General features: G+C 37.7%; 1 protein-coding gene across 1 annotated transcript; it reads left to right on the forward strand.

Moving 5' to 3' along the window:
• Window positions 1-27,474, forward strand: LOC105444456. Its single transcript, XM_030995890.1, has 11 exons — window positions 1-182; window positions 9,143-9,475; window positions 10,489-10,755; window positions 11,451-11,627; window positions 12,099-12,251; window positions 15,244-15,375; window positions 19,031-19,426; window positions 20,000-20,266; window positions 21,097-21,228; window positions 26,528-26,671; window positions 27,215-27,474. Exons 1-11 carry the CDS (start codon window positions 11-13, stop codon window positions 27,472-27,474), a joined length of 2,433 nt encoding a protein of 810 aa, XP_030851750.1. The 5' UTR covers window positions 1-10.
• Window positions 27,475-27,534: the final 60 nt, after the last annotated feature.

Here is a 27,534-nt window from a genome sequence, read left to right on the forward strand (position 1 = left end):
TACCACATACATGTTTGAGGTGACGAAACCACTCCACTTGGCTTGCTCATACATTGTTATTACGGTCTTAGTTGATGGTTTAGTGTTTTGTTTGTTAAGAAAGATTGATATGAATATGCGTGGGATATCTTTACACTGGTATATCTTCTTGCAAGTCACACTTATAGGAGAATTAACGTGCGGTAAGTAGGTGCTTCAATATTACTCAGTCAGTCAGGTTATATCGCCGTTCTTGTGGCCCTAATTATCTACCGCTGATCCTTTACCGGCCGCCCCGGAGCTGTGGGCAGTGGTGTCGTCAGTGGTGCCGGTCACGTTTTCAGCAATTAGGGGGGAAATGTAAGACTTAGTATTGCCATGATCATAGAGGGGTAAATAGATAGAAAGAGAGACACAGAGGGAGACATAGTCTGGAAAGAGAGGGTACGAAATAGTTTGAAAAGGTAAGAAGAGTGCGTATATGTGAAAAGAAAATTAAAGGTAGAGAGAGAGAGAGAGAGATAGAGGGAGGGGATTGAGAAAAGAGAGGAAGAGCTTTAAATTGTTTTCAAGATTTGATGAAATTGACATAGATGTCCGCTTATCGCTTACATATAAAAATGAGTACTGATGGTTAGATTATTCGCTGTGAAAGAAACTGTTAACAAAAACTGTACATAGGATAAAAGTTGAAGTAGGCCTACACTATGATGTTTTGGAATAACCGAAAGTCACATACATGGTACAAAACAATGGGAACATGGGACTACACACACAAGTTGACAGTGCTCAACCTTCTTTTCAATATACAATCATTCCTATATATTCATCTCCTTTCTAGACAACTATAATGAAAGGGATAGTTGAGTTCTGTTCTCAGATCTCAAATGCCTTCAAAGTGCATGGTTATCGTTCTTATTTTTATCTATATATGACATTTCTAGTGCTCTTTTAGGACCTAAAATTGCTAAGAGGGTAATTTTAGACCCCAAAATGTGTGATATTTAGCCAATACGATCATATCAATTCAGCTCCACTTAAAACAAAATACGGTGACCATTATAATAATAACAATACATGGGCCGGATGATTGCGCGTAATATAACCAACACGAAAAAGCCACCATCCGTATTGGCTGAAATACAACGTAATAGGCGCTATTTTATTTTTTCAATGGCTTTCAACGGCTGGTTTAAATTATCAAGTATTTGTGGTGGTACACAAGTATTAGAAATCGTTATATTTATGGATATTTCAGCCGTCTCTAAACTGATTTTGATCGTATGTTCTTTCAACAGAAGAACAGCCTTTGGCTGAAGTTGGTGCCGTGCAAAAATAAAATAAACTGAACTGAACTGAACTGAACAGTCAGTTTTTCATTTCTCACAAAAAAATATTTTGTGTAGCGCCCTCTGCAACAGAACTCAACTATCCCTTTAAGTAATCACGTGACTACTCTCCGGTACTGAACAGTAACTCACTTTCGATATAAGTGTGTGTTAGGTCGGATGGGTTAAGTGATTGTTTTACAAGACTGGTACTATTATAGTAATTGTCGACTTTGTATAGCGCTTAATTCTACGTTTATAAGCGATTTCCACTTTGATCATTTACGCCGGTCTATGTACCTGAAGCACAACTTCGTTGTTACTATGACGACAAACATTTCATGTATTATTTGCCTGAAATTCATGTTCGTTTCGTCATCTTCAATTTCAGTTTTTTGTTATGTTTGTATATGTTTGTATAAAGCATAGCAAACATTTACATGTTATTGTAATCGATGAATAGTCTTCATGGTTGCTGCAAATGTTTTTCGTTTCCCATTTTATTAGCAAGCAAGGGAAATATTAAAACTTCATGAAGGTCTTGGATCTGAATTTTACTACGTAATTTTTTGTGAGAAATTACATGAGAGATCCCGTGATGCGCATGCGCGGTCAATTCGTTTTGCAATTGGCGGTCACACAACGTCGACTGTGATTCCTCACAGTTTTCTTTCGTTTTTATACCCTAAACGACTTTTTCGCCGTTCGCCACAATTTCCGATTGAGTATTTATTTATTACTCCGACTTTTCCTTGCTTTTTGGAGTTACTCCGTCATTTTCCGACTTTTGGTAGAGTATTTTTCACCGGCGGAGACCACAGCATAAGTGCAGCAGGCGAGACGTCGGCACAGCCAGACGCACGCCATAGCTCCGGCCGCGGGCATGGGAGTAATAGCTGCCGTTGTTGGTACCGGTACACTGCAAGTGATCGAGCTACAAACATTCGAAGCCCGTCGGGCTCGATTCAAAGTTTTACTTCTAGCAAGAACTAATCCAAAAAGGGGCTCGATCAAATCTGACAAAAGGAAATCTAAGATGACAAAGAAATCACCACAGCCTCAAAAGGCAGTTTAGATCTAACCCAATTTTGGGGATAGACTGGACAGACTCGAACTTAAACTAACTGTCTTATAAAGGTAAAGACCAGTAATGGTCATGCGATTGCATTGTGAAAGAAACGTTGTGGAATCGATCAGAAAAGGTTGATCATCTAGCATCTAGCATCTGCAAGGTTCTGGAATCATCAAAATGATAAGAAATTTGGCCCATTCTTCGTAAAGTTACAAGCACTATACACAGAAAGATGTATATGGGACTACCCTATCTCTCCCACCAGACCATGAGAGAAATAAATTTACCAAATATATGAATTAGTAGGCGGTTTCCCGGCAAATTTTTATCATCATGTATTAGTCAAAACATATTCTTTCACATGATTGGTAATGAGAGCTTCCATTTCATTTTTTGAAATTGGGGCGTTGCCAATACTGGTCTTTACCTTTAAGCTCTTGTGGGCAAAATCATGGAAAGTCTCCCTCAGACCATGTATCACGGCGCAGCCGGGAACTTATACTTTGCGCTCTTTTCAGAGCCGAGCTGTGGACTTTATGGATACCTCAGACATCGACGAACCTCTTGCCGGTCAAGCCTTAGTTTAAGGTTTATGATCATTGTGAGGATTTTTCTGAACATGAAATTAAAGGAGGTAAATCTAGAGCTAGTTGAACCTAAGCTCGCAGCTAAATTTGCTCAATCTAGTGAGATTGGAGAACCAGTTAATAACGATTTGGTCAGTTCGGCAACCTGCTTAATCTCACACCAGTTGGAGGGGAAAATCCTAAATGAGATTGAGGAAAATAAAATCCTGTACCACAAGTAGACCTTATTTTACAAGGGTACAGCTCTCCACTTCACTTGATGCGTCTGATGACGTTATCTCCTTTTCACAGCAGGATGCTTTGACTCTGTTGAGCAATGCCTTTTTTGAACCTTTAACTCTTTCGCAAGCATCTGATCAGTAGACATGAACGCTTGCTTCACGCACCTCTGCTACTCTGCTAACCCACATCGATGGTTGGGAAACAGTTATTTGGTGATCGATTTTTCAAATTTAATGAACATTTTTGCAGGAACATCAGAAGGCCACAGCAAGGGTGATGAGGCCGCAAAGTATGTTCAGCTCTAGTCAGCACAGCCATCAATATCACCCCTACGCCAAATGTCAAGTCCAAGTACCATGATGCCGGATGGACGCTGTCCTCCAGACATCAATTTTCCAGCCGATCAAACCTCAAGGCTGGTACAATGTAGTTCCAACAAGCCTTTTTAGGCAATCCAGCCCCATCAGGGGCAGACACTCCATCAGAAGGACAGACATCATAGCAGCACCCCGCCTCGGCTGGGAGCAAAACGACAATTCTACAAGAAGAATTAGACAGCACCAGCCTCGAAGAGGTAGGACAGATTCTCACTCTAAAATGTCAAGTTTTAACCTTGTTGGAGGTCGACTGAACCAATTCTATGATTATTGGTGCAATATTACATCAGATCCTTTTATTTTGGCTGCGGTGCAAGGGTACAGACTTGAATTTGACCCACAGTTCATGCCGCCCAAAATATCTAAGCCTTACTTCCAATACAAGTCCTATGAAACAGTACAAGCTGCTTTAAGCAATGAAATTGCGAAGCTTTTTGGATAAGAATGTCATTGAAATGAGCATTCATGAAGAAGGCGAATTTATTTCAAACATTTTCACTCGCCCCATGAATAATGGTGGGTTTGGTCTGATTTTGAACCTCTCAGACCTTTACATAAACCTTCAGTATCACCCCCCGGCCCCCCCCCCCCCCCCACTCAGGGGTCGGAATGACCGCATGCGTGTTGCCAAAATGTCCGGTAAAGGGGTACTTTTCGTGCGACAAAGTCCGGCCCGAGAATGGTAAAAAAAGGGGTGTATTTGACTTTCACCCGGAGATTTCTTCAAAAAAGGGGTGTTTTTTTCTTTTTTTTTCTTATCTCTTTGGACTCCTGAGAAATTATTCCGAATTTAGGGGGGTACATTGAGTATTTTTCCTGATTTAGGGGGGTCTCCAAAGCAGGAAAAGGCCGCGAAAAGCCCGCGAAAGGGGGGTTCGAAAATGTTGGCAGTCCTCAGATAGGGGGTGCTTTAAAAAATAGGGAACGAGCATATGCGTACCCTAAATAACACTGAGTGGGGGGGGGGGGCGGGGTATCACCATTTCAAGATGGAAGATATTCATGTAGCTACTAGCTATTTATCTCTTTTCTCCATATTGTTACCTTGCTTTAGTCGACCTCCAAGATGCTTATTATTCTGTCCCCATTTTTCCAAGCCACACACAAATATTTAAAGTTTGTGTGGATAGGGCAACTGTTTCATTTTAGGCCCTACCTAATGGCCTTAGCACGGCACCTAGACTGTTTACCAAATTTCTTAAGCATGTCCTTGCCTCTCTTAGACAATCAGGTCATGTAGTAGTTGGGTATCTTGATGATACCATAATTATTGGTAAAGACAGGTAACGTACAGAGACAGCAATAACTGCAACTACAGATACTCTAACTGAGTTAGATTCCCTGATTCATCCTGAAAAGTCAGTTCTTACACCCAATGAAGGAGAAATAATTCCTTGGGTTCATGCTAAATTCAATAATCATGCAAATTTCTCTACCTGAGGATAGAAGGATGATTTAGTCAAAGACTGCACAGCTCTCTTTCATGTCAATAAACCCTCTATTCGAGATGTTGCTAGAGTGATAGGGAAGTTGATCGCAACTTTTCCCGCTGCACAATACGGTTCCATGTTGTATCGATTCCTTAAAAGGGATAAGATTGCCGCCCTGAAGAAGTATAATGGGCATTTTGATGGACCTATGAAGCTGTCCTCTAAGGCAAAAGATGAATTACTTTGGTAGATTAAGAACGTAAAATTCTCCCTCTCCCCCAAATAGACGGGAAAAACCTGACATTGAGCTATGTAAAGATGCTAGTGGCTCGAGCTGGGGAACAACTAACCTCCACACTAAAACAGGAGGTAGGTGGAATGAGCAGGAGTTGAACCGAGCTCAAAATAATGAGATTAATTATTTGGAAACGCTAGCCGCTGGCCTAGACTTAAGGGTGTTTTGCGATGATGTACATGTACTCGTGAGATTATACAATCAAACAGCAGTAAGTTATTAAATAACTTTGGAGGCATCAAATTTTAGATTGCGATCTCATGGCCTCTGAAATTTGGAATTGGTGCATGATGAGAATTATCTTGATAACACCTACCAGGTCGTCTTAATTCTGAGGCTGACCACATGTCCCGAAAATTCAATGACAGGACTGAATGGGTGTTGGATAAGAAAGCCTTTCAACAAATTGTTGACTATTTTGAGCTGCCTGAAATGGACCTTTTCGCATCCAGACTGAATGCTCAGCTCCATAAATTTGTATCTTGGTTGCCAGAACCTGGCGCCAAAATAGTAAATGCCTTCACAATAGATTGGGGTCATCTCAATTTGTATGCCTTCCCCCTTTTCTGTCTGATATCGAATTCTTACAAAGAAGATACTATTAGATGAGGCGACGGGTCTATTTAGTACAATTAGTAGCTCCTAATTGGCCCACACAGGCTTGGTTCCCATTTTTGAAGGATTTTAATACTTGGCGAACCTCTGTTGCTTAAAAGAAGAAATGACCTCCTCAAGCAGCCAGTATCTAAATTAACTCGTCCACTTTCTCCTCATCTTGATTTGTTGTGATGCAGGATTTCTGCAGACATTTCCAGGGTAAAGGACTAAACAACAGGACAGTACAGGTCATCGCAGCCTCCTGGCGAGCTTCCACCAAAAAACAATATTATGTTAACATAAGGAAGTGGAAACTGTTTTGTTCAATCAGAACTGAACTACCTGCATAGTACGGCAGAGATTGTACTTGAATTCCTTTCAGAAATGTTTCATGTGCATGGGCAAGCTACAGCTCACTCAATATACAGCTAGAAGTGCTTTAGCAACTTTTCTCATTTTGGAAGGACCCTATTCAAACGGATCCTATATTCTTGTGTCTCGAATTTTAAAAGGAGCTTTTCAGTTAAGGCCTCCAACAGCAAGGTACTCTCACATCTGTGATGTGAAGGTGGTACTTAACTACTTAAGAAAGCTGGTTCCAGCGAATTCGCTAAATTTTAAATCAATAGTCACTTAAACTTGTTTTGTTTATTGCACTGGTATCAGCTCAACGTGTGCAATCTATTCATAACTTGAACCTTGACAATATGATTTTCAAGGACAGCTCAGTGAAATTCTCTTTCACTACATTGCTCAAAGATCTTCGTCCAGGCAATGCTAGTGGTATGCTGAGAAGATGAAAGCATACCCAGTTAATAGACGACTATGTATGTTTCGTTATGTCAAGCAATATCTGCTTCGTACTAAACATCTAGAGGAGGTGAGAAATATCTCTTCATCAGTTTTCAGAGACTAAATAAACGTGTCAGTAATCTAACTATTCCGGATGGTTTAATACAACTTTGTCCTTGGCTGGAATTGATACGGACATTTACTGGTCCTATTAGACCAGTGCTGTTTCTACATCGGCAGCACAGAGGTCTGAAATTCCTATTTCTGAGATTTACTCAGCAAGATGGGCTGGTCCAGTGAACGTACGCTATTAAATAGGAAGTTCTTTCACAAGCACCTCAACACATAATCTTAATCTTTCACACAAGCAGTGCTAGGGGCGAACTCTTTAAGTCAGTGTTCTTAACAGACTGGACACTTGTCATCTCTATGTAACCTGAGATGTTTTCGTAGAGCAAGGACTCTTAGACAATAAACTGTTACACCAGTATATCATAATCATAGACTTTTGAGGGAATGCTTGTCCCTCTTTTCTGGAGTTGCTTTGAACTCACTCCTGAATTTTAAGTCAGGGTAATTTTATTTTGCGTATTTTCCGCAAATGTAAGTTTACTTGTGGGTTCTTCCCCAAGTCATTGTTTTTCCTTACTTGGTTATTGTGACCCATGCATAGTATTCATGGGTAAACAAATGTACCTTCAGAGCTACAAAGTCTCATGTAATTTCTCACGAAAAATTACGTAGTAAAAAAGAAAGATTAAATGAGAACTTACCGTTTGAAATTTAATCGTTATTTTAAGAGTAATTTGTAGGGAGAGATTACATGCCCGCCTCTCCCTCCCGTGCTCTTAGAATTCAGTAAATTCTCATTAGCTTAATCTTTCTCGTGTTTTTAAGTGTAGGTACATTTGTACTACAAATATTGACCGCGCATGCGCATCAAGGGATCTCTCATGTAATCTCTCCCTACAAATTACTCTTAAAATAAAGATTAAATTTCAAACGGTAAGTTCTCATTTAATCTTTCTATTATGTTTTATTTTCTCGTTTATTTGCTTTGTAACTTTGTATCGTATTCCAAGAGAAATGATCCAATAATTTCATTTCTAAGATGGCGCTCAGAGGGAATTTCTTGAATATCATGTCCATTACCATAATAATACTGGACATGGACTTTAATATCAAATGAAAGTTTAACATGTTTTAGAAAAGCTTAACGGTGGTTGATAAACATATACTGTATGCCTTTGGTAAAAAGAATAGGAAAATATCACGGTTACTTTTCAAGGAGGATAGACGGTATTTTCAAAGAGATTCTCGGACATTCGTGTTCTATGGGCGTGTCAATTGGCCTTCATGTTTGTGGGTGTGCGAGGGTGTGCATGCGTGTGCGTCTGCCCATGCACACGTGAATAATGTGTACAATTTACTTATAACTTATGTTTATGTACTTTAAGTTTACCTTCAATTTTAGCTCAGTTATATATACTGCATATGAGTTGTTGTTTAATTATGTTTTTGTTTATGTATAAGCAATCAATATTAAAAACGTTTTTATTTTATTGTATGTTTGTAATACACTATTGGAGGAATAAAACAAAATTTAAAAAAAAGAAAAGAAAAGTGTGCGTGTGGGTGTGTGTGTGTTTGTGTGTATGTTGGCATGGAGTTAGATTAGATAGAAGAGAGAGAAAGAGAGAGAGAGAAAAAAAAAAGAAGGAGGAGCAATTTCTATATCTTCCAAAATACAGGTTAAAGGTAATACAAAGTTTTGGTATGGGGTCGTGAATTTGGTTCAAATGAACATATTGGAAGCATGTGCGATCCTACAATATTCACTGATCGTTGTCGCGGTCGAAACCGACTCTAAAAGTTATGAAATTGTAAATAATAAACACTTTATGTTGTATAGCCCCCTCTCAAGGTCAATATATTAATTAAGCTATAAAACAATGTTTCCTGACTAAAATCGACCGATTAGCTATTCCCGTTCGGAAATTATAAACCACAACTACATATTCAGATATTTTCATGGTCGCAGCTACCATTGTACGGACGTAGGAGCTATTCGAAATTTATCAAAATTTACCGGGAGCACCGGTAAATCTTTATATTCAATTTTTCTCGAAAGCAGAGTGTTTTAGTGGCTAAAGATTCTAGTGTTTTTAATACATCCACAGGGGCATCCAAATATATCAAAATTGTAAAGAATCACTATCCACCCATTTTTCAAAATTTCCCAAAACTTTGTAATACCTTTAATATTGACTTTAAATTGTGCTTCTCTGGTTTGGTTGATTTTTTCATATTTGTTCGACATTCTCTACTTCGAATTCTCGAGGAGACGAGCAAAAGAAAAAAAAAACGAAAGAGAGAAAAAAAAAAAAAACACAAACATTTGCTTCCAAAAAAGGAAACATTACGTGTATATGAAAACTCATTTGATTTGTTTTCATTCTGCAGCAAACGTTCTGGATGTGACATGCATCAACTTCAACCCCATCTACGATACCAGCTCCACAGCATCCTACGCCGCCATCTTGAATGGAGCTGACGTCACAAGCATGGTGTCCTTCCAGAGGTCGGTATACTTGGATACGGGGGACAGGCAGTCAACCTGGTGTTCGCTGGGTGATGATGCAGGAGCATGCGGGTTGCCTCCAGGATCGACGATCGACGCATCGGGAAGAGTTGCTTTCCAAAGTACAGATCAAGATAAATTTGGTGCTTACGGATGCCGAGCGCAGAGATACAACTGGACGACTGAGACGTCCACTATATTCATCAGAAATGATGGTGAACAAAAATTAAAAATGATAATGATATCTAAAATAATAATAATTATTATAATGATAACGATAATTTGTATTACCCGGGGTAGCCTCATCAGCATTAATGTTGTTCTCCCTAAGGGCCTTGCAATCATTATTACCCCATTTTTAGCCAGGGACCTACTTTACACACCTCGGTGAAAAGTAAACAAATTGAATCAATGTCTAGCCACAGGACGTCAGGATATTAAATGCATTGTATGTATATTTTATCATTGATAAGTGCACAACTAAAGCTTTAAAACGCTTAATGAGAGTTGTACATGATAATATTCCTACAGCATTGTTACTTGTGCATCATAAAGTACTCGACTTGAATTCTAGATGATGAAATATATTTTGTCAAAATAATGGACAGTTATGAAAATGAGGTTTCGAAATAAAAAATGCTAATCTGTTAATAATAACTGAATTTCTGGATTTTGTTCCATATTTGTTTATCTCAAATATCCCAAATCCAGGCTTTAGGGGATGGGGGAATCGTCAACGTCCTCCCTGAATGCGCAACTCCAGGGATAATTTGAGTTTTGTTAGACATTCATTCAATACTATCAGGGGTATCTTGTAAATGGTGCATACACACGTCACGTGTAAAAATAATAATTTGATATATACTTTACAAATATACACTGATTTGCAATAATGTACTTTCATTCTATAATTGGTAACATTTTTTCACTGGAGACTAGATGAAATAAATTGTTATCTTGTAACGATTATAGACTGTAATACAAGGGCGTCAATCCTTACGTAATACCTATTGTTCAGGGGGGATGAATGAATAGATCACCCCCTAAACAATAGGTATCAATTACAGATCTACGCCCATGCTCTAATATTAATAGAAAACTACAATAAACAACATTTTGAATACGATTAAAGCTCAATTAAATGATTTCGCATGAAATGTGTAAAAATGAAGTTCCTTCAACAAATACAACATCAATTTTGATGTATTTTTTCTTCTCTTTCGTTTAGCTGATTTCACTCCTGATTACTTCACGGTTACAGTAAGTCTCGATGAGGAGGTTCGTCTGGTAATGACTCCTGGATCATCTAGTGGAACTGGTCCACTAGAATGGATATTAAATCACGAAGATGGTGGCCAATCTTACCTGTCTTCTAGTGTTTCTGGGGATGCCCTCTACATCAGCAGGGCTAAGAAAGCGGACCATGCTGGTATTCACCATTACTTCTATTCCGACGATCCAGATAAAGGAGGACTAATGAAGCTTATTGTTAGAGGTAATCATGTCCTTTTCACATGTGGGAGCGAAGACGTTGACTTGCAATTAACTTGACTTGATATTTGTTTCCAGCCATTTAAGTTTACCTAATCCTATTTTATCCGGGAAGCTGTCTCGACGAAATTTTTTGTGTGTGTACAGCTGTGTATATATATATATATATATATATACAGCTACGTCTCGCGTTCCTAGACCATTTTCTTCACGCCTATATATATTTGTAAATATATATATATATATATATATATATATATATATATATATATAAATATTTATGTCATTCAAATGTTTTTTATGTTTAGAATTGCATGATTTCAACTGAAGTTTTTTTACAAATGTTTTCTACGAAAATGGAATCTAAAATAAGGAACTTGAATTAAACTGAATTTAAAATAAGCTTGAATTGATATTCGGAATCCGACTATTCTGGCTTTTTGTCGATATATATGCCTTTTCAAAACTACAATTATACCTGAAAAGCGTCTTTGATATCTTCGTAATGGTTTGCACCTTCATTTAAGAAAGTAGAGAATGAAAGATTGATATCATGTAATGTTCATTGTGTGGAGTTTTGAAGATTTTGTTTATGTTTTTTTCGTTTGTTGGACCATATATTTACGAGGTCCCTACAAATGCATTTTTTGTAAATATTATGTTTTCTTGATCCGTCAATGATTCACTTTCGGGATGCAGGACTAATATTTGCACGACGATTAAGACTTTTTTTAATGGTTACAGCTTGTCTTGATAACCTATGGGGACCTGGCTGTCAGTACACATGTCCTACATGCTACAATGGAGGAGTCTGTGATGATGTGAGTGGACGCTGTGTGTGTCCACCTGGTTTCAGTGGCGACCACTGCCAAATTGGTAAGTGAAAACAAAAAATGGCGCAATTCTTGTTATTTACTCTCTGATATAATAATAAAAGAAGAAAAACATTGATTTTAAAGATAACATTATAAAGAATAGTAATTAGAACAAATGGTGGTGACAATAATAATAATAATGGTAATAATAATACTTATTATAATAAAGATAATAATTGTAATAATGAGAAGAAAAAGAATGAGAAGAAGAAAGGAAAAAAGAGAAGAAGAAGAAAACGAAGTTGCTACTACTACTGCTACTACTTCCACAACTACTAATGCTGATGTTACTTCTTCTAACACTACTACTGCTGTTTGTACTACTACTACTACTACTACTACTACTACTACTACTACTACTACTACTACTACTACTACTGCTGCTGCTACTACTGCTGCTGCTACTACTACCACTACTACGCACAACCTATGAATGCTTTTCTCTTTCATGTCTATTCGAAATTGTATACAGCATGTGAAGCTGGTAAGTTTGGACAGGGATGTTCTGGATCTTGCACTACCCTTGAATCTGGTCGGACTGACTGCAGTGGAGCTGTGTTCTGTCTCTCGGATCCGCATGGATGTTCGTGTGCTGCAGGGTGGACTGGGTTACAATGTGACCAAGGTAAGAGAGAACCAGGGCCCCGTTGCAGAAAACTTACCATTGATGGTAACTTTGCCATCAATGGCAACTACCATGGTAACAGTGCTCGACAGCCAATCAAAATCAAGGTGTCCTTACCATTGATGGCAAAGTTACCATCAATGGTAGGTTTTGTGCAACGGGGCCCTGATGACATGACGGTTATCATGCAAAGCGATGTTTGCTTGACATGCCATAACCTTGGAACGATTGCGTCATTCAGTCTAATAACACTTTTGTTTATAGTTCAATGTACGTCAAGTACATATAAATGGTCTTGTAATACATTTGATGAATCTGATGATATTGATAAAAACAAGACTAACTAGACTTTAATTCGTCACTTCGACGAATTAGGTGATACGTATGATAATGGTTTACATAACGAATAATGCATTACACGATATATTATTTTATAAAATGCTTTTCCTATTATGATCTATCCATATGTCAAGTTTAAATTGCGTCCTCTTGATCAGGAATCTAGGGAAGATAGATTGAAACAATATATGACCTTTGACCCTGTACAGTAACCAGTTACACCTTTGACTCTAATTTACATCATGAAGAACACATTTTGACGATTTTATCTTATTCAAAGAAATGAAAATGTAATTGATAAATGATTATCATCATTATGATAATGATGATCATGATGATAATGATCATGATCATGATCATGAGCACGATCCTGACATCTTATTACAAAAAATGAGGGTTGATTTAGATAGCATAAAGTCTCAGCGACAACATACTCAAAAATCAACAAAATCCAAGCAGAAATATCGACGATGTTGCTCAAAACACAGGAATGTAGAATCCAGATTTGAGAAAAAGTCATCTCCCATAGGGATTACACGCAAAAAGTAATGGAATAAGTGAAAATAGGGTAATAATAAAGTAAATAGGGTTGTTTTATACATTATTTGCGAATCTACATGTTTTAATAATCAAAGGAGATGGTACAGTGAAAGGTCAAATAGAAAAAAAAAGTGGAAAAAAAATAGTTGGAGACACCCAGACTCGAACCAGGGATCTCGAGGTTGGAAGTCAAGAGCGTTACCGATATACCAAAACATTTCCCATAGAAATTACACGTAAACGGGAAATGGAATTCTGAAATCCTACTTTGCAAGTAAAATATGAGCATGATCCCGGCATCTAATCGAAAAATAAATGACACATTTTAAAAGGTAATTGTCTCAGCTACAACATTTTCGAAGCTCAGCGAAAACAAAGCTAAAACAACAGAGATTTTGCTCGCGAAAGACAAAAATGTAGAATCCACTTTTGAGAAAAAGTCATGTCCCATAGAGAATACACGCAAAATGTGAAAAATTGACATGCCTCCTTTAATCGCAAAAATACACCATGATACTTTTGTCAAAAATAAAAATTGTGAAAAGTGCATTTGTAGAAAATTGTCTCAGCTAGAACATATCAAAATTTGAAACAAATTCAACCAATATTTACAGAGATACAATCAGTTTTCCAAAAATATGCTTACGTCATAAGGTGCAAATTAAAATTTTGAGTTCGGAGGCCATTATGATGACGTCATGAGTTAATTGAGGATCAAATGAGACATGAAATCATATCTCCGACTCATAATCTATCCAAATATGAAAAAATATTAGAAGTTTCTATCTATTCTAAAGAGTTACAATGAATTTTATATAGGCATGTTTTTGCCCATGTATTGTGGATAAAGATAACGCAAATCCGCGCGTGCTGTCAACTTTGACGGACGCTCATTGCGTTAATAAAAGGTGAACAAATTATCAAAATGCTTGGAAAAATGTGCCAAATATGATGACAGAGAAAATTCGGCGATTCTATGTTGCAAAATGCTAGTACGCGCAAAAAACGCGCGCGCATGCGCGTATGCATGATTTTTTGTCAAATGCTTTAAATGGCCTGAAACGTATGCAAAAAAAGTTTAAGACGATTTTGAGCAATTTAAAATTTTACGTGCGCGTTAACGCGCGCACAAACGCGTACGCGCGCATTTGCGCGCATTTATTGACCTGAAATTGACCGGACGGATATCGATCTTAATCATGATGAATATGAATGAGAAATTCCTTTCCGTTATGAAGATATGATCATAAGTTGATTTTCACAAAATGGCGCCTGGATGACGTCATGATAATTTTGACCCTCTAAAAAGTCACGCAGTTCTAAGTTAGACTAAGATCTATCATCATGGCAAGTTTCATGACAATGGCTTTATTCAGTCTTGAGATATCCTGCGAAAAAAATCGAGGAAGAATAATAGGAAGAAGAAGAATAAAAATCTTGACGAAATCAATAGGTGATACGTAGACTTCGTTACGTATCACCTAATAAACAAATAAATAAATAAATAAATAATAAAAATCTTGACGAAATCAAAAGGTGATACGTCTACGAACGTATCACCTAATAATTTTACCCTCTTCAGTTGCGGCTATAGAAAAATAATTTAGGGGAGGTATTAGGGGTTTCGGTAGTTCTGATGTTTATAATATTGGGGGAGGGGGGGGGGGGGGGCTTGAACATTTACTTTGGGGGGTCGAGATCCTTAATGCCGCTGATGCCGCTATGGCCGCTGATGATTCTCTTTCTTCCTTGCTGTTTATCTCTGTTATCTCCGCAAAGCACATCTCGATGCCTAGTATGGCACATGATGCAATGAGGGTCGAGCGGCATAGGGGGCTTAGGTAGTTTTATTGTAAGGGGGCGGCCTTTCTTTAGAATTAATAATTGTTTTTAATGATTCTTGATATCATTTATTACTAATTTTTACTAATTTGGTATTTATTTATTCATGTATTTATTTACAATTTTCATTATTTTTCAAATTATATTCTTTTTAGGGGGGGGGGGGGGGCTAAAGGATTACTTTTTGGCGTGGTGAGCCCCCATGCCCCCCCCCCCTCATAACCGCTACTGATCCTCTTTTCTTCTTACTTGCTCTTTTATCTCCACAAAGAATGTCCTGATGGTTCGTACGGCGCAGGATGCACGGAGACATGTCACTGCGTCTCTCCAGGAACATGCGACCGTCTTACCGGTGCCTGTTCTAATGGTTGCGAAGATGGCTGGATTGGAGATCAATGCCAAGGTAAAGGATCATAAAGAAAGTACTCAAATTGGAATTGTGACCGTGCCTAAGTTCAGGCGCGGATCCAGGATTTCTTAGGGGGGGGGGGCCAAATTTGAAATTTTGCGAGCCAAATATTGGTACGTAATGGTGACCAACAGTGACGTAATGCGGGGGGGGGGGGTCGGTGCAGGAAGGGGCGAGTTTCCTCCTTTTCAAATTATATTCTCCCTCCCTCCCTTCTCCCTCCCTCCTCCGCGAAACGCGGAAGCTTTGACGTTTCATTAAATTATTAGAGAAAAAAGACGATTCGTTGTACCGTTCTCGAAAAAAATTCTCGTCTGAATTAAGTTTTTCACCTCCCGCGCAAAGCGCGGAAAATTTTACGATTTATTTAACTATTAGAGAAAGAAGACGGTTCGTTGTAGAGTTTTCGACTCTTAATCCTCGTCTGAATTCAGGTCCCCCCCCTCCTCCGCGCGAAGCGCGGAAGCTTTTTTAGTTTCTTTCAATCATTAGAGAAAAAAGACGATTCGTTGTACTGTTTTCGAAATAATCCTCGTCTGAATTTAGATTTTCCCCCTCCCGCGCGAAGTGCGGAAGCTTTTACGTTTCATTAAATCATTCGAGAAACAAGACGATTCGTTTACAGTTCTCGACTCTTAATCCTCGTCTGAATTCAGTTTTCCTCCTTCCGCGCGAAGCGTGGAAGCTTTTACGATTCATTAAATCATTAGTGAAAGAAGACGATTCGTTGTACCGTTCTCGACTCTTAATCCTTGTTTAAATTCAGTCTCCCCCTCCCCCTCCTGCGCGAAGCGCGAAAGCTTTGACGTTTCATTAAAATATTAAAGAAAGAAGAAGATTCGTTGTACCGTTTTCGAAAATAATCCTCGTCTGAATTTAGATTTTTCCCCTCCCGCGCGAAGCGCGGAAGCTTTTACGTTTCATTAAATCATTCGAGAAACAAGACGATTCGTTGTACAGTTCTCGACTCTTAATCCTTGTCTGAATTCAGTTTTTCCCCTTCCGCGCGAAGCGTGGAAGCTTTTACGATTCATTAAATCATTAGAGAAAGAAGACGATTCGTTGTACCGTTCTCGACTCTTAATTCTTGTCTAAATTCAGTTTTCCTCCTTCCGCGCGAAGCGTGGAAGCTTTTACGATTCATTAAATAATTAGAGAAAGAAGACGATTCGTTGTACCGTTCTCGACTCTTAATTCTTGTCTAAATTCAGTTCCCCCTCCCTCCCCCTCCTGCGCGAAGCGCGGAAGCTTTGACGTTTCATCAAAATATTAAAGAAAGAAGACAATTCGTTGTACCGTTCTCGACTCTTATTCCTTGTCTGAATTCAGGTCCCCCCTCCCGCGGAAGCTTTTAATTTTCATTAAATCATTAGAGAAAGAAGACGATTCGTTGTACCGTTCTCGAAAATAATCCACCGCTGAATTTAGTTCCCCCTGTATCCCGCGCAAAGCGCGGAAGCTTTTATGTTTCATTAAATCATCAAAGATTCGTATTATAGTTCTCGCCTCTGAATCCTCGTTTGAATTCAGATTCCCCCCCCCCTCCCGCGCGCAAAGCGCGGAAGCTTTGACGTTACATAAGATTAAGAGAGAAAGAAGACGATTTGCTGTACCGTGCTTGATTCTGAATTTCAAAGATATCCTTTGTCTGCTCCTTTTTCTTCCTACGCCCCCCCCCCCCTCCCCTGGCTACGTGCCTGCGGTCAGATAAACACATTTTGATACCTTGTCCGACCCCGTAAGCTCAGGGGTTTAAGGCAATAACTTACGGTCAGATAAGCATTCAGGGGCCCGCCGTAGGGCCCCTGGTGGGGTCGAGACGGCGGAGCCGGCCCTGGAAGCTTAGGGGTTTTAGGCGTTTAATTAAGGTCCGATGAGCATTTTTTTTGTATACCTTATTATTTTGTGACACTGGCAGGACACTATTGGCGTGGGTTACAAGGGGCAGAGCCCCCCAAAATCAGGGGTTTTAGGCATTAAATTACCGTCAGATAAGCATCTATGGGCCCCCGTAGGGCCCTATAGGAGGAGTCCATGGGGGCAGAGCCCCCGGAAACTTAGGGGTTTTAGGTATTTAATCCAGTTCAGATGAGCATATTTTGATGCCTCATTATTTTTTTAACGGGCAGTTAACTATTCTCTCTTTCTTGCTCTCATTCTATTTTATTTCTCTTTAATATACTCTTTCAAAAAAAGTGTAGGGGGGGGGGGAGGGAGCTCGAGGCTCCCGATCCCTGCCGTACCTCGGACCCTGACATGTAGGAATCTCAAGAATCATATTTCTTACCTGGCTGTAAATTTAGGAATTTGTCATTTTCCAACAAACACATACAAACGTATAATTTACTAAAAAGTGAGGAAAAATCTCGGAAATTAAGTAATTTCAGCATTATTTGTAATCCACCGTTGTGGAATTAGAAATAAACCACGTTTGAATTTGATTTCCCCCAAGCCCCCTCCCCTCTATCCGTACGCCAGTATCTCCTCTTTTCCTTTTTTCTTTCCCTTTCCTTCCTTCTCTCTTATTTTTTTGATTGGGGGGGGGGGGGGGGGGGGGTCAACAGCCTGGGAGGCAAGGCTCTTTCGGCCCCCCCGATCTCCTTCTTTCCCCTTTTCTTTTTTCTTCCTCTTTTTTCTTTCCCTTTCTCTCCTCTTTCCCTTTCCCTTCTTTTCCTTTCTTCTCTCTCTCTTTTTTTTTTTTTTTTTTTTGCGGGGGGGGGGGGGGGGGCCAAGGCCCACTCGGCCCCCCTGGATCCGCGCCTGCCTAAGTTGTACTGATCAAGGCTATTAAGAAATTGCATAAATTAATGAAATGTAATGGGCAAACCTACATGGCAGACGAGCCGAAGTTAGGGTCATCTAGGTTTCAATTTTTCGTACACTTTCTACAGTTTACAAAACAGACTCGCCGACTTTAAAAGGTGGCAGAGGAGTTATATTATCCCGTCCTATGTAACAATTTAAAGGCACACTGCCATACTTGTAGCTTCTTGCTCCCTCTATATAGAAAACTTCCCCAATCGGTGCCTGTTGGTCCCCCATAATCCTCTTTTTCTTATGTTAAATGAGAGCTGAGTTAATGAGATAGCCACCTGTCACAGTGACCTCGATGGCTCGCTGTGTGGTCTAATCCCTTCTTGCCCAGTAGTGGTGACGGTCTTTAACAATCTTTATTGGTATATCAGGAACTATATGGATATTTTGTGGAAATCAATCAATTTCATGTTATTATTTGTGTGGGGGTTGGGGACGGTAGAGGCGTGTCAAACAAAATACTGCAAGCAATTCTCATTACAAGTCTTTTTTAATGTTTTATTTTTTTCTTATCAGAACAGTTGAAATCATTATGATTTATGTAGGAACCAAACATTGACATTGTTCCTTCTTTTAGGTCGTTTAGTAATTCGCACGTTATTTCGAAAATATGGGGTAAAACCATGCAATACCATGGTAATCAATATTTGATTTCTAATATCTGTACACCCTTTCCAATTTAAAATGTTTCTATTACGCAAAATATAATTTATTACAGATTATATGGGAACACTTCTTTAACTTTTCGAGTTGAGATATCAATTGCATCATTGTGTACTTGAAAAATATTGTTATCTGGAGGACTACTTCGAGATTTTCCCCTTTTTGACTGCAGTGACTATTTTGGACATCACAGCTATGTTAAGAGGAGGTGTCTATGATGCAACGGCTGACAATAATTTCCTTGGTATATTCATGATTGGGGATAGTACGGTAACCGGAGATCTTTCCTTGTCATATTACATCGGACGAGAAGTCGACACGGGACCAGGAGAGACTGGTCACGGAGCTTACTTAAAGGTTGATGGCTTAGCGGTGACACAAGCATGGGAAGAGACAGGGCTGCCTCCCGGAACACAGTTTACTAACGAAGTCCATACAGCGCAACGCTCGTTAAGAGCTGCACTGGATAAAACAAGTGGCGGAGATGCACGTGTCGGTGCATATCGAATGTCCGTCGATTTCAAGGGATGGACCGAGCGAAATCTCATGCTGAACGAGTTTCGCGGTGGTATGGTCGTTTGATTCATTAAGCATTATTAATACTTTTATTTTTTACTTTTATTTGCCACTTTACCACAGAACAGTAGCAACCATTATTATGATAGCAAATAAAAGTTATTTTTGTAGTTTGGGACACATGTAATAAGTAATGGATGTGTTACCTTTATCAAGGATAAGGGCTCGATCAGCTAGGTCTAATTTGTACTTTCACGTTGATTAGGTAGGAGGATATATTAGTTTTTTATGCGTGCGTGTATGGAACAGGAGAATAGACACATTCGATCGCTCCGGATTATAATCAAACACTGGCTGCATTGTAGTAAGACCAATTCTATATATGATCAGTTGCAGTAAGACAAAAAGTGGATCATTTCCAGTATTAGGATGTGCCTGTCATATACCCAAAACTATATCACCAAATATGTAAAGAATTCTACACTTAAATCTCTGACGGACTATTTAGGCCTAAGCATCTTTTAGGCAACAGAACTGCTGCAGTTTTCATATTACAAGTCCTATATACGAAAAGTTTGTGTACAAGCATATGGAACCTATTATTTTCTTCATCTTTATTTGTCAGATTCTAATTCAGAGGTTTGGCCTGAGAAATTATCAATTACAGTAGGGATTGGCGAGACCGTCACTCTCGACGTATCAACGACACAGTCTGTAGACACTTCATCTTTGAGATGGCGACTCAACGGAGGAAGTGACATCATCGAATGGGATGGCATGATATTAGTTACCATCTATGACGTCAGGAAGTCAGATGAAGGAATTTACGAGTGCTACGTCGAGGGTAACAGAGAGACAGGAAAACATGCTATTCTTAAGCTTATCGTAAGAAGTAAGTAAACGTATATTGATAACGTAGTATTACAATACATTTCTTAAACATTCTTCCGACTTATTGCACCGGTTACATGTACTATTTTAACGAAGTTTCATGAAAGGTTCATAATTCATTAGGTTCATAATTCCGAAAAAGACATGGAACCGTGAGGGCCTACTGTTTTTTCTCGGAATAATACGAACCTTCAGAATAACGAACACTATATCATTTGTGGAATAATGAGCCCTATTTCATTCTCGGAATTACACACCTTCGGACATTGAACGCTATTTCATTTTCGGAACTATGAACTATCCAATCAAAGAACATTCTGAAATACGCAACAAATGTTCGGAAAGTTGAACCCCCTGTCTTGTTTTGGAAATTTGTGGTCCGAAATTACGAATCTTCGGAAGTATAAACCGTCGGGAAATACAAGTTCCTCCCATATTAGCTCAGTGTACACGATACATAAAAGTTTTTTTTTCAAACAACGGCGTAAAGAAATATATGAAATGCAAAAATTAATGGCATATACACTTATTTGGTTTAATCTACATCATCGAAGACATTCACTTTTGCAATATGTCCACGGTGAAATATATATATTAAAAAAAAAAAAAACTGATTCACAGGTTTTGCGTTAAAGTAATAACCATACATAATGAACAGGATCCCTAGCTTTCCCTGTCATTCCCGATCTTTAGCTCGCATCAGGATAGGATATATGACAATGCGTCATTACGGCCATCGTGCACAGTAAGCTGCAGTGTATTGCTGAGCTGTCACGTTGGTACCAGATGATTAAATTTCATGATTTTTCCCCCTACATTCTTTTTTTTAAGGTTGCCCATCTTCCAAGTACGGTTTGGATTGCTCACAGAACTGTCCCGTGTGTTACGCTGGTGGGATATGTCATGACGTCACGGGAGAATGTGTATGTCGATCAGGATTCCAAGGAGTTAATTGTGAAACAGGTAAGTATTATTTGGTAACTTGTTTCTCTTTACTCAATCCATATTCTTCAAGTACAATTTATTAATTATAATTTTCTAGGAACCGACGCACTGATTAAGGTTTTCCGTTCTTGTATTTTATTTTATAATAGACCTTCATCTTTTGAAACCCTTTCGAATGACAACTTCCAATAAATTAAAGAACTATGTCGTAATTATTCCGTAATAATCGAATCGCAAAATCGTTTAGGAATTTGTTTCATTGAGATTTAAAAAAAAAAGTCATTAAAGACCCCCTTTAGAAGTGGAACATGTAATAGATGAATTATATATCCACGAAAAGTTAATAAACCATTATATTACAATGATATACCATTCATGCTATATTTAATTGTATGTCAGAGGAGCAAGAGCTCTCTGAAAACTTGAAATATGAAGCTCTAAAAATCGAAAGTTGTCGACCTAGAAACTAGCGATATATCGACTTGATGACATCAACTTATTTGGATTGATCAGGTGGGATATCCAAAGGGCAGAAATATAGGTGAAGCTATTCGGTTAATTGTCGACATGATCTTTCATACAACTCAAAATAAAATACCTGTTTATTTGTTAGCGATAGATTTTGAAAAAGCCTTGACTCGGTTTCACACATGTTTTTACAAAAGGTGTTAGTAGCCTTTGGTTTTGGACCGATATTGTGTAAATTGGTGAAAATAATTTATAATAAGGCTCAAAGTTGTGTTTTCAATGGAAACGTATCAACTGGATATTTTTCTATTCAGAAAGGTGTAAGACAAGGTGATCCTTTGTCTGCCTATTTATTTTTACTTTGCATTGAGATTCTTGATCGCGCAATCCGCATCGACTCGGCTATTCATGGGGTTCCCTTTGATGATATTCACGTTAAACAAATTCTTTATGCAGATGACATGTCGTTGTTTGTTCAAGATATTGAATATTTTAATAGACTAAACTCATTGTTTACTAGTTTTGCAAATATGTCTGGATTAAAGATGAATAGAGACAAAATCTTTGTATTATTGTTGGGTCCTAACGCGGATAAAGATGTAATAGTTCCATTTAGTAAGACAGTAAATATTGTAAAGATATTAGGTATACAGTTTACGTTAGAACGTGGAAAGCCAGGAAAAAATTAATTACAAAGAAATCTTAAGTAAAATTAAAAAGCTGCTTATGCGGTGGAAACAAAGAGATTTGAATTTGATGGGGAAAATTCAACTAATTAAGACTTTTGTTCTATCAAAATTTGAATATGTATCATCACTCACACCTGTACCGCCTTGGGCATTCCGTTAAATTGAAGTGTTAATATTTGATTTTTTATGGAATTGAAAAGACAAAATCAAACGGAGTACTATGTTTTTAGATTACGATAAGGGAGGTCTCAAATTGACAGATTTTCAATTATTTATTCGAACACAAAGAATCATGTGGATGAAAAGACTTATAACAGGAGCTTCAAATATGATTTGGAAACGTTATTTTAAATACCTGACTAGATAATATGGCGGCCTCTTGATATTTTTCAGTGATGTATCGCCAGATTTACTTGCACTGTCATTAACGGATTTTTACCGTAGCATGCTAGAGGCTTGGCTGGGAACAAAAGCCGTTTTGCTTAAGAACGAAATTTAAAAAAGAATTCAAATTATTTACAATAATAGATGTATCCGCATTCATGGGCAAATATATTTCCATGAAGACTTATTCCTGAAATTTAAAAAAAATATATATCATATTGTTGATAGGAAAGGTGAATTGAAATCTATCACAGAATTTAAGAAAATGGGTTTAAACAACATTGAAATAAATATAACTAGAAATTTAATTCGTCACGAAGACGAATAAGGTGGTCTGTCTAAGTCTTATGATAGATTTGAAAATGGGAGAAGTTATATAGACATGTAAACAATGATGATCATGATGAACATGATGATGATCATGATAGTAAAGGTGATGATGATCATGATAATGAAAATGTTATATGATGATAAAAACGATAATGTTAATGATGATGATGATAATGATCATGATCATGGTGATGTTGATGATCATCATCTTCAGACCATGATGATGATGATGATGATAATGATCATGATCATGGTGATGTTGATGATCATCGTCTTCAGACCATGATGATGATGATGATGGTGACATTGATGATGATGATGATAATGATGATATTGATGATGATGATGACGATGATGAGTATGAACATGATCCTGACATCTGATTGAAAAAATGAGGAAATATTTAGAGAGCAAATAGTCTAAGCTACAACATACTAAAATTTGGGAGAAAACTGTTAAACAATAACCGAGATACTGGTCAAAACACATTGTCATGCAGATGCATGTTTTCAAAAAAGTGACCTCCCATAGACATAACACGCAAATATGACAAATTATGCATTGTCGCCTTTAATCAAATATTTTACTATGATGACGTCAAATAAATGAAAAATAAATGACATTTTTCTGATAGAGAATTATCTCAGCTACAACATATCAAAATCTGGGAGAAAATCGATCACCGATAAGTGAGATAATCTCAAATAAACAAAGACAAAAATGACGTCATCAACAAAATACATTTGTTTGAGTTTAGATGCCAATATGATGACTTTATTTCACTTTGTACGAGTCAGGGTGGTATGAAATCATATCTCCAACTCATGCTTTCTCCAACCATGATATAAAAATTGGGGGTCAATGGACTATCTGAAGAGCTATTTCGATTTTTAAAATGGCATTTTTTTGATCAAATTTGCACTATATTGCCCATAGCAGTACGCGCGGATTTTGAACTTTGACGCACGCTCACGGCCTTATGAAATATGAAGAGTGACTGAAATTAATGTAAATTGTCAATTACGTTAAGAGGAATCCAAATCATGTAAACATTTTGAATTTGACCTTTTCTGCGCGCTGTGAGCGCGCACACCGCGCGCGGGGACACTTACGGACGGAAAATTTTGAAATGCTTCAAATGACCTGATTCGTACTCTCGTTTAATAGTTAGGTGATTTTGAGCAATTTTAAATTTTGACGCGCGCGTTTGTGCGCGTCATGACCTTTATGTGACCTTTGATGAGACGACCTGTTGACTCTTAACCTGAAGTATATGTGATATGAATATGAATGAACTTTGAGTACGCATCATGAAGATATGATGGATAATGTGATTTCACAAAATGGCGCCTGGATGACGTCACGATAATTTGATGACCTTCAAAATGTTCCTGTCACGTCTCATGATGATTACCTATGACTGTGTCGAAATTGAGAGAAATTGGGTTGATGGATATTGAGAAATCGGTTGCACAAAAAAGTGGAGAAATAAATAAAAATAAATAGATAAATAAATATAAAGAAAGAAAATTCTGACGAAATCAATAGGTGGTCTGTTGACAACAGACCACCTAATAAAACAGTTATATAAAGACATTCCATTCTCATGGAAAACTCTTTGAATATATATAAACATCCTTGTGAGGATACCGAATTAAGTTTAGAAATCATTATTATCGGAAAACCTCACTTTTTGCAAGGCATAACATCAAAATAGATCTATAGTACATTGTTAAAAATGAGAACGGAAAAATCTTATGCTACACGCAACTTAGAACGTATATACAATTTGGTCGAAAATGACACGAGAACAATTTTCTTAAGACCCAGAAAATCCATTCTGGACAGAAAGCTGAGGGAATTTCAATATAAAATGTTATATAATTTATTTTAAACAAATAAGCATCTATACACTTTCAAACATGCAGTGAGCAATCTTTGCTCCTTTTGCAATAAACACGAAGAGACCTATGAACATCTGTCTTTTACGTGTGAAAAGGTAGCAAATATTTGGAAGGACTGCGGTGACCTTTTTGCTTTATCAGCGTTAAAAGATCTACACTGGCAATAAATTCATATCGGGATAAAAAGATCCAATACGGGAGAAGAACAACTGTTAAATCACATTATTTTTTTAACAAATCATATGATTTTTAAATATAGTTCAACTAAAAATAGACCCCCAATTCCTCAAGGAATTAAAAAAAGAATCATAGAAAATAGGCAAGAAGAAAAGGAATTAGCGGGGGAGAGGGGCACTTTAACTCTTCACTTCAGAAAATGGGACAATTTCCACAGTTAAGGACGGCGAGGAAAATACTTATTTCTCAGACTCAGACATTTAAAAAAAAAAATATAATTTAGTATTAAGGAAAATGGAGAGACAGGATTTCCAACAAATGTGTGGATGTGAATGCTCGGGAAGGGAGGATGGTTTGGTTGAGCTTTGGAATGAAGGGGGAGGGGGATATGTAAGTTTGTATGTGTGTCTGAGTATGTGAGCGTGTGTGGTGTGTCTGTCTGTGCGCAACTCTTTGATTTATAATATTCGTTCAGTATAATTAATTTGAAAACATGTACCGTGTATTAAACTATCTTATGTATTTTTTGAGGGATGTACAATTTCCTTTATATTTCGATACGTTATGTAAATCAATGAAGTTGTATGTTTGTTTTTATATATTTTGTACTGAATGGATACAATAAAACAATGCTACAAAACAAAACAAAACTTATGTGAAGTGATTTGTATAATTAAGCAAGGCTTATCGCCTCAGCTGTATAGTAGAGCCTATCATATTCACTGTTCACGTGTTATGCCGCCACCGTAACTCTTGCAAATTTAACCCCTGTTGACCTGTAATTTTAAACGGTGCGGAAAATGAGATTTGATTATGCTTTTGTGCATTAATAAAATGCAAATATTTGATATTCCTTTATACTTGTATTTTCTATCGATATGAAGTTGTTTATTCATGGGATAAGGCCTTTAAAGATAAACTTGAGTTCCGATCATGCGATTGCATCGAGAAAAAACGGTGTGGAATCCTTCAGAAAAGGTTGAACATGTAGCATATAAGTATTGGTGTGTACTGCAAGGTTCTGGAAACATCACAATGATAAGAAAATTGGCCCAGTCTTGGTAAAGTTACAAGCACTATACACATAAATATGTATATGGGACTACATGAACATGCGACATAAAAATCCCTCCCGATTGTTATAATGTTACATGCCATATTTAGAATATTAAGGCATTTGAATAGCCATACTTTTTAGGGAACAAATTTTATCTGATGTTCTTCCACACTCACATAAACCAATGATAACGCTCACAAATTATTATTCACCACTTCCCAGAACTCAACCTTCTCTTTAAGTGTAACAAATGATCTTTCTTTTCTTCTTTGTTTTCATGGTCATGCAAACGCCATTCCATTCACCAGCCTGTGGTGACAACAACTGGGGAAAATCCTGTACTGTGGTTTGCTCTAGTGATAACCCCGGCTGCCCAAACTCGTTATTTTCACCACCAAACCCTATCGGGATAGCTTGTATCAATGGATTTGGAGGAAACAGGTGTCAAACAGGTATGTTAAAGCATAAATATCATACATACAAAGTTACAGATGACAAATAAAGAAATAATTTTGGTTGTAAAGGCGCCAAAATTAGAAATGGACGGGGAAATGTTTTTTTTGTGTGACAGTTTTAGATAAATAGCAGGGTATGAACAAAAACGTGTCTAAAGACTAAAAGTAGTGTTTCTTAAAAAAAATGTTTTCTTTTTCTTAAAAATTGCTTGGTTGACTTAGTACTGCTATTAACCTCTCATGATAACAATCTAAAACAAAGATTTCCCCTATCTAGTTGATTCGTACATTTTCATAATTTTGATTAGATATTTAATTTGCCCATTAGTATAATGGAATTAAAATAACAATAAATTAACAGCTTTCTGGCAACATTTTCCTTGAATTGGCAGTGTACAAACAGACACGTTTATTATCTATTTAAAATGCATCATTTGTATGTTCTTTACATTTCACTTTTTATTTCTGTCGTTATTATAAAAATGGCATTATATATTGCTCTAGCCTTCTCTACAAATTTCAGTATAGCTTCATAAACAGCACTGTTTTTGTTGTTGCAATCCAATTGTTGCAAGAGGAGGAAACTGGTGATTACCAACACTCTCTTTGAGCAGCACCCTAGACGTCGCTATACATGGAAAGCACCTGGGGATATTGCACGCTACCAGATTGACTATATTCGTGTGAACCAGCGGTACAAGAATAGTGTTAAGAAGTCCAGGCGCAGACTGTTACTCGGATCACAACTTGGTGCTGATGACAGTGCAGCTGAAACTAAAGAAGATGAGGAGGAGCTGTAAAGTGACACAAATAGATAATGCAAAGCTGAAACAGAATGCATTAATGTATGAATGTGGTGT

Source organism: Strongylocentrotus purpuratus, unplaced genomic scaffold, assembly GCF_000002235.5.
Source record: "Strongylocentrotus purpuratus isolate Spur 01 unplaced genomic scaffold, Spur_5.0 spur5_scaffold_3, whole genome shotgun sequence".
In the NCBI taxonomy this organism is placed as follows: Eukaryota; Metazoa; Echinodermata; class Echinoidea; order Camarodonta; family Strongylocentrotidae; genus Strongylocentrotus; species Strongylocentrotus purpuratus.

Bases quoted from the DNA above. Each gene is read 5' to 3' on its own strand.
- LOC105444456 (XM_030995890.1), top strand. From the start codon at position 11: ATGTTTGAGGTGACGAAACCACTCCACTTGGCTTGCTCATACATTGTT. The intron at 183-9,142 runs GTAAGTAGGTGC...TTCATTCTGCAG, and splicing joins TATAGGAGAATTAACGTGCG to CAAACGTTCTGGATGTGACA. The intron at 21,229-26,527 runs GTAAGTATTATT...TCCATTCACCAG, and splicing joins AGGAGTTAATTGTGAAACAG to CCTGTGGTGACAACAACTGG.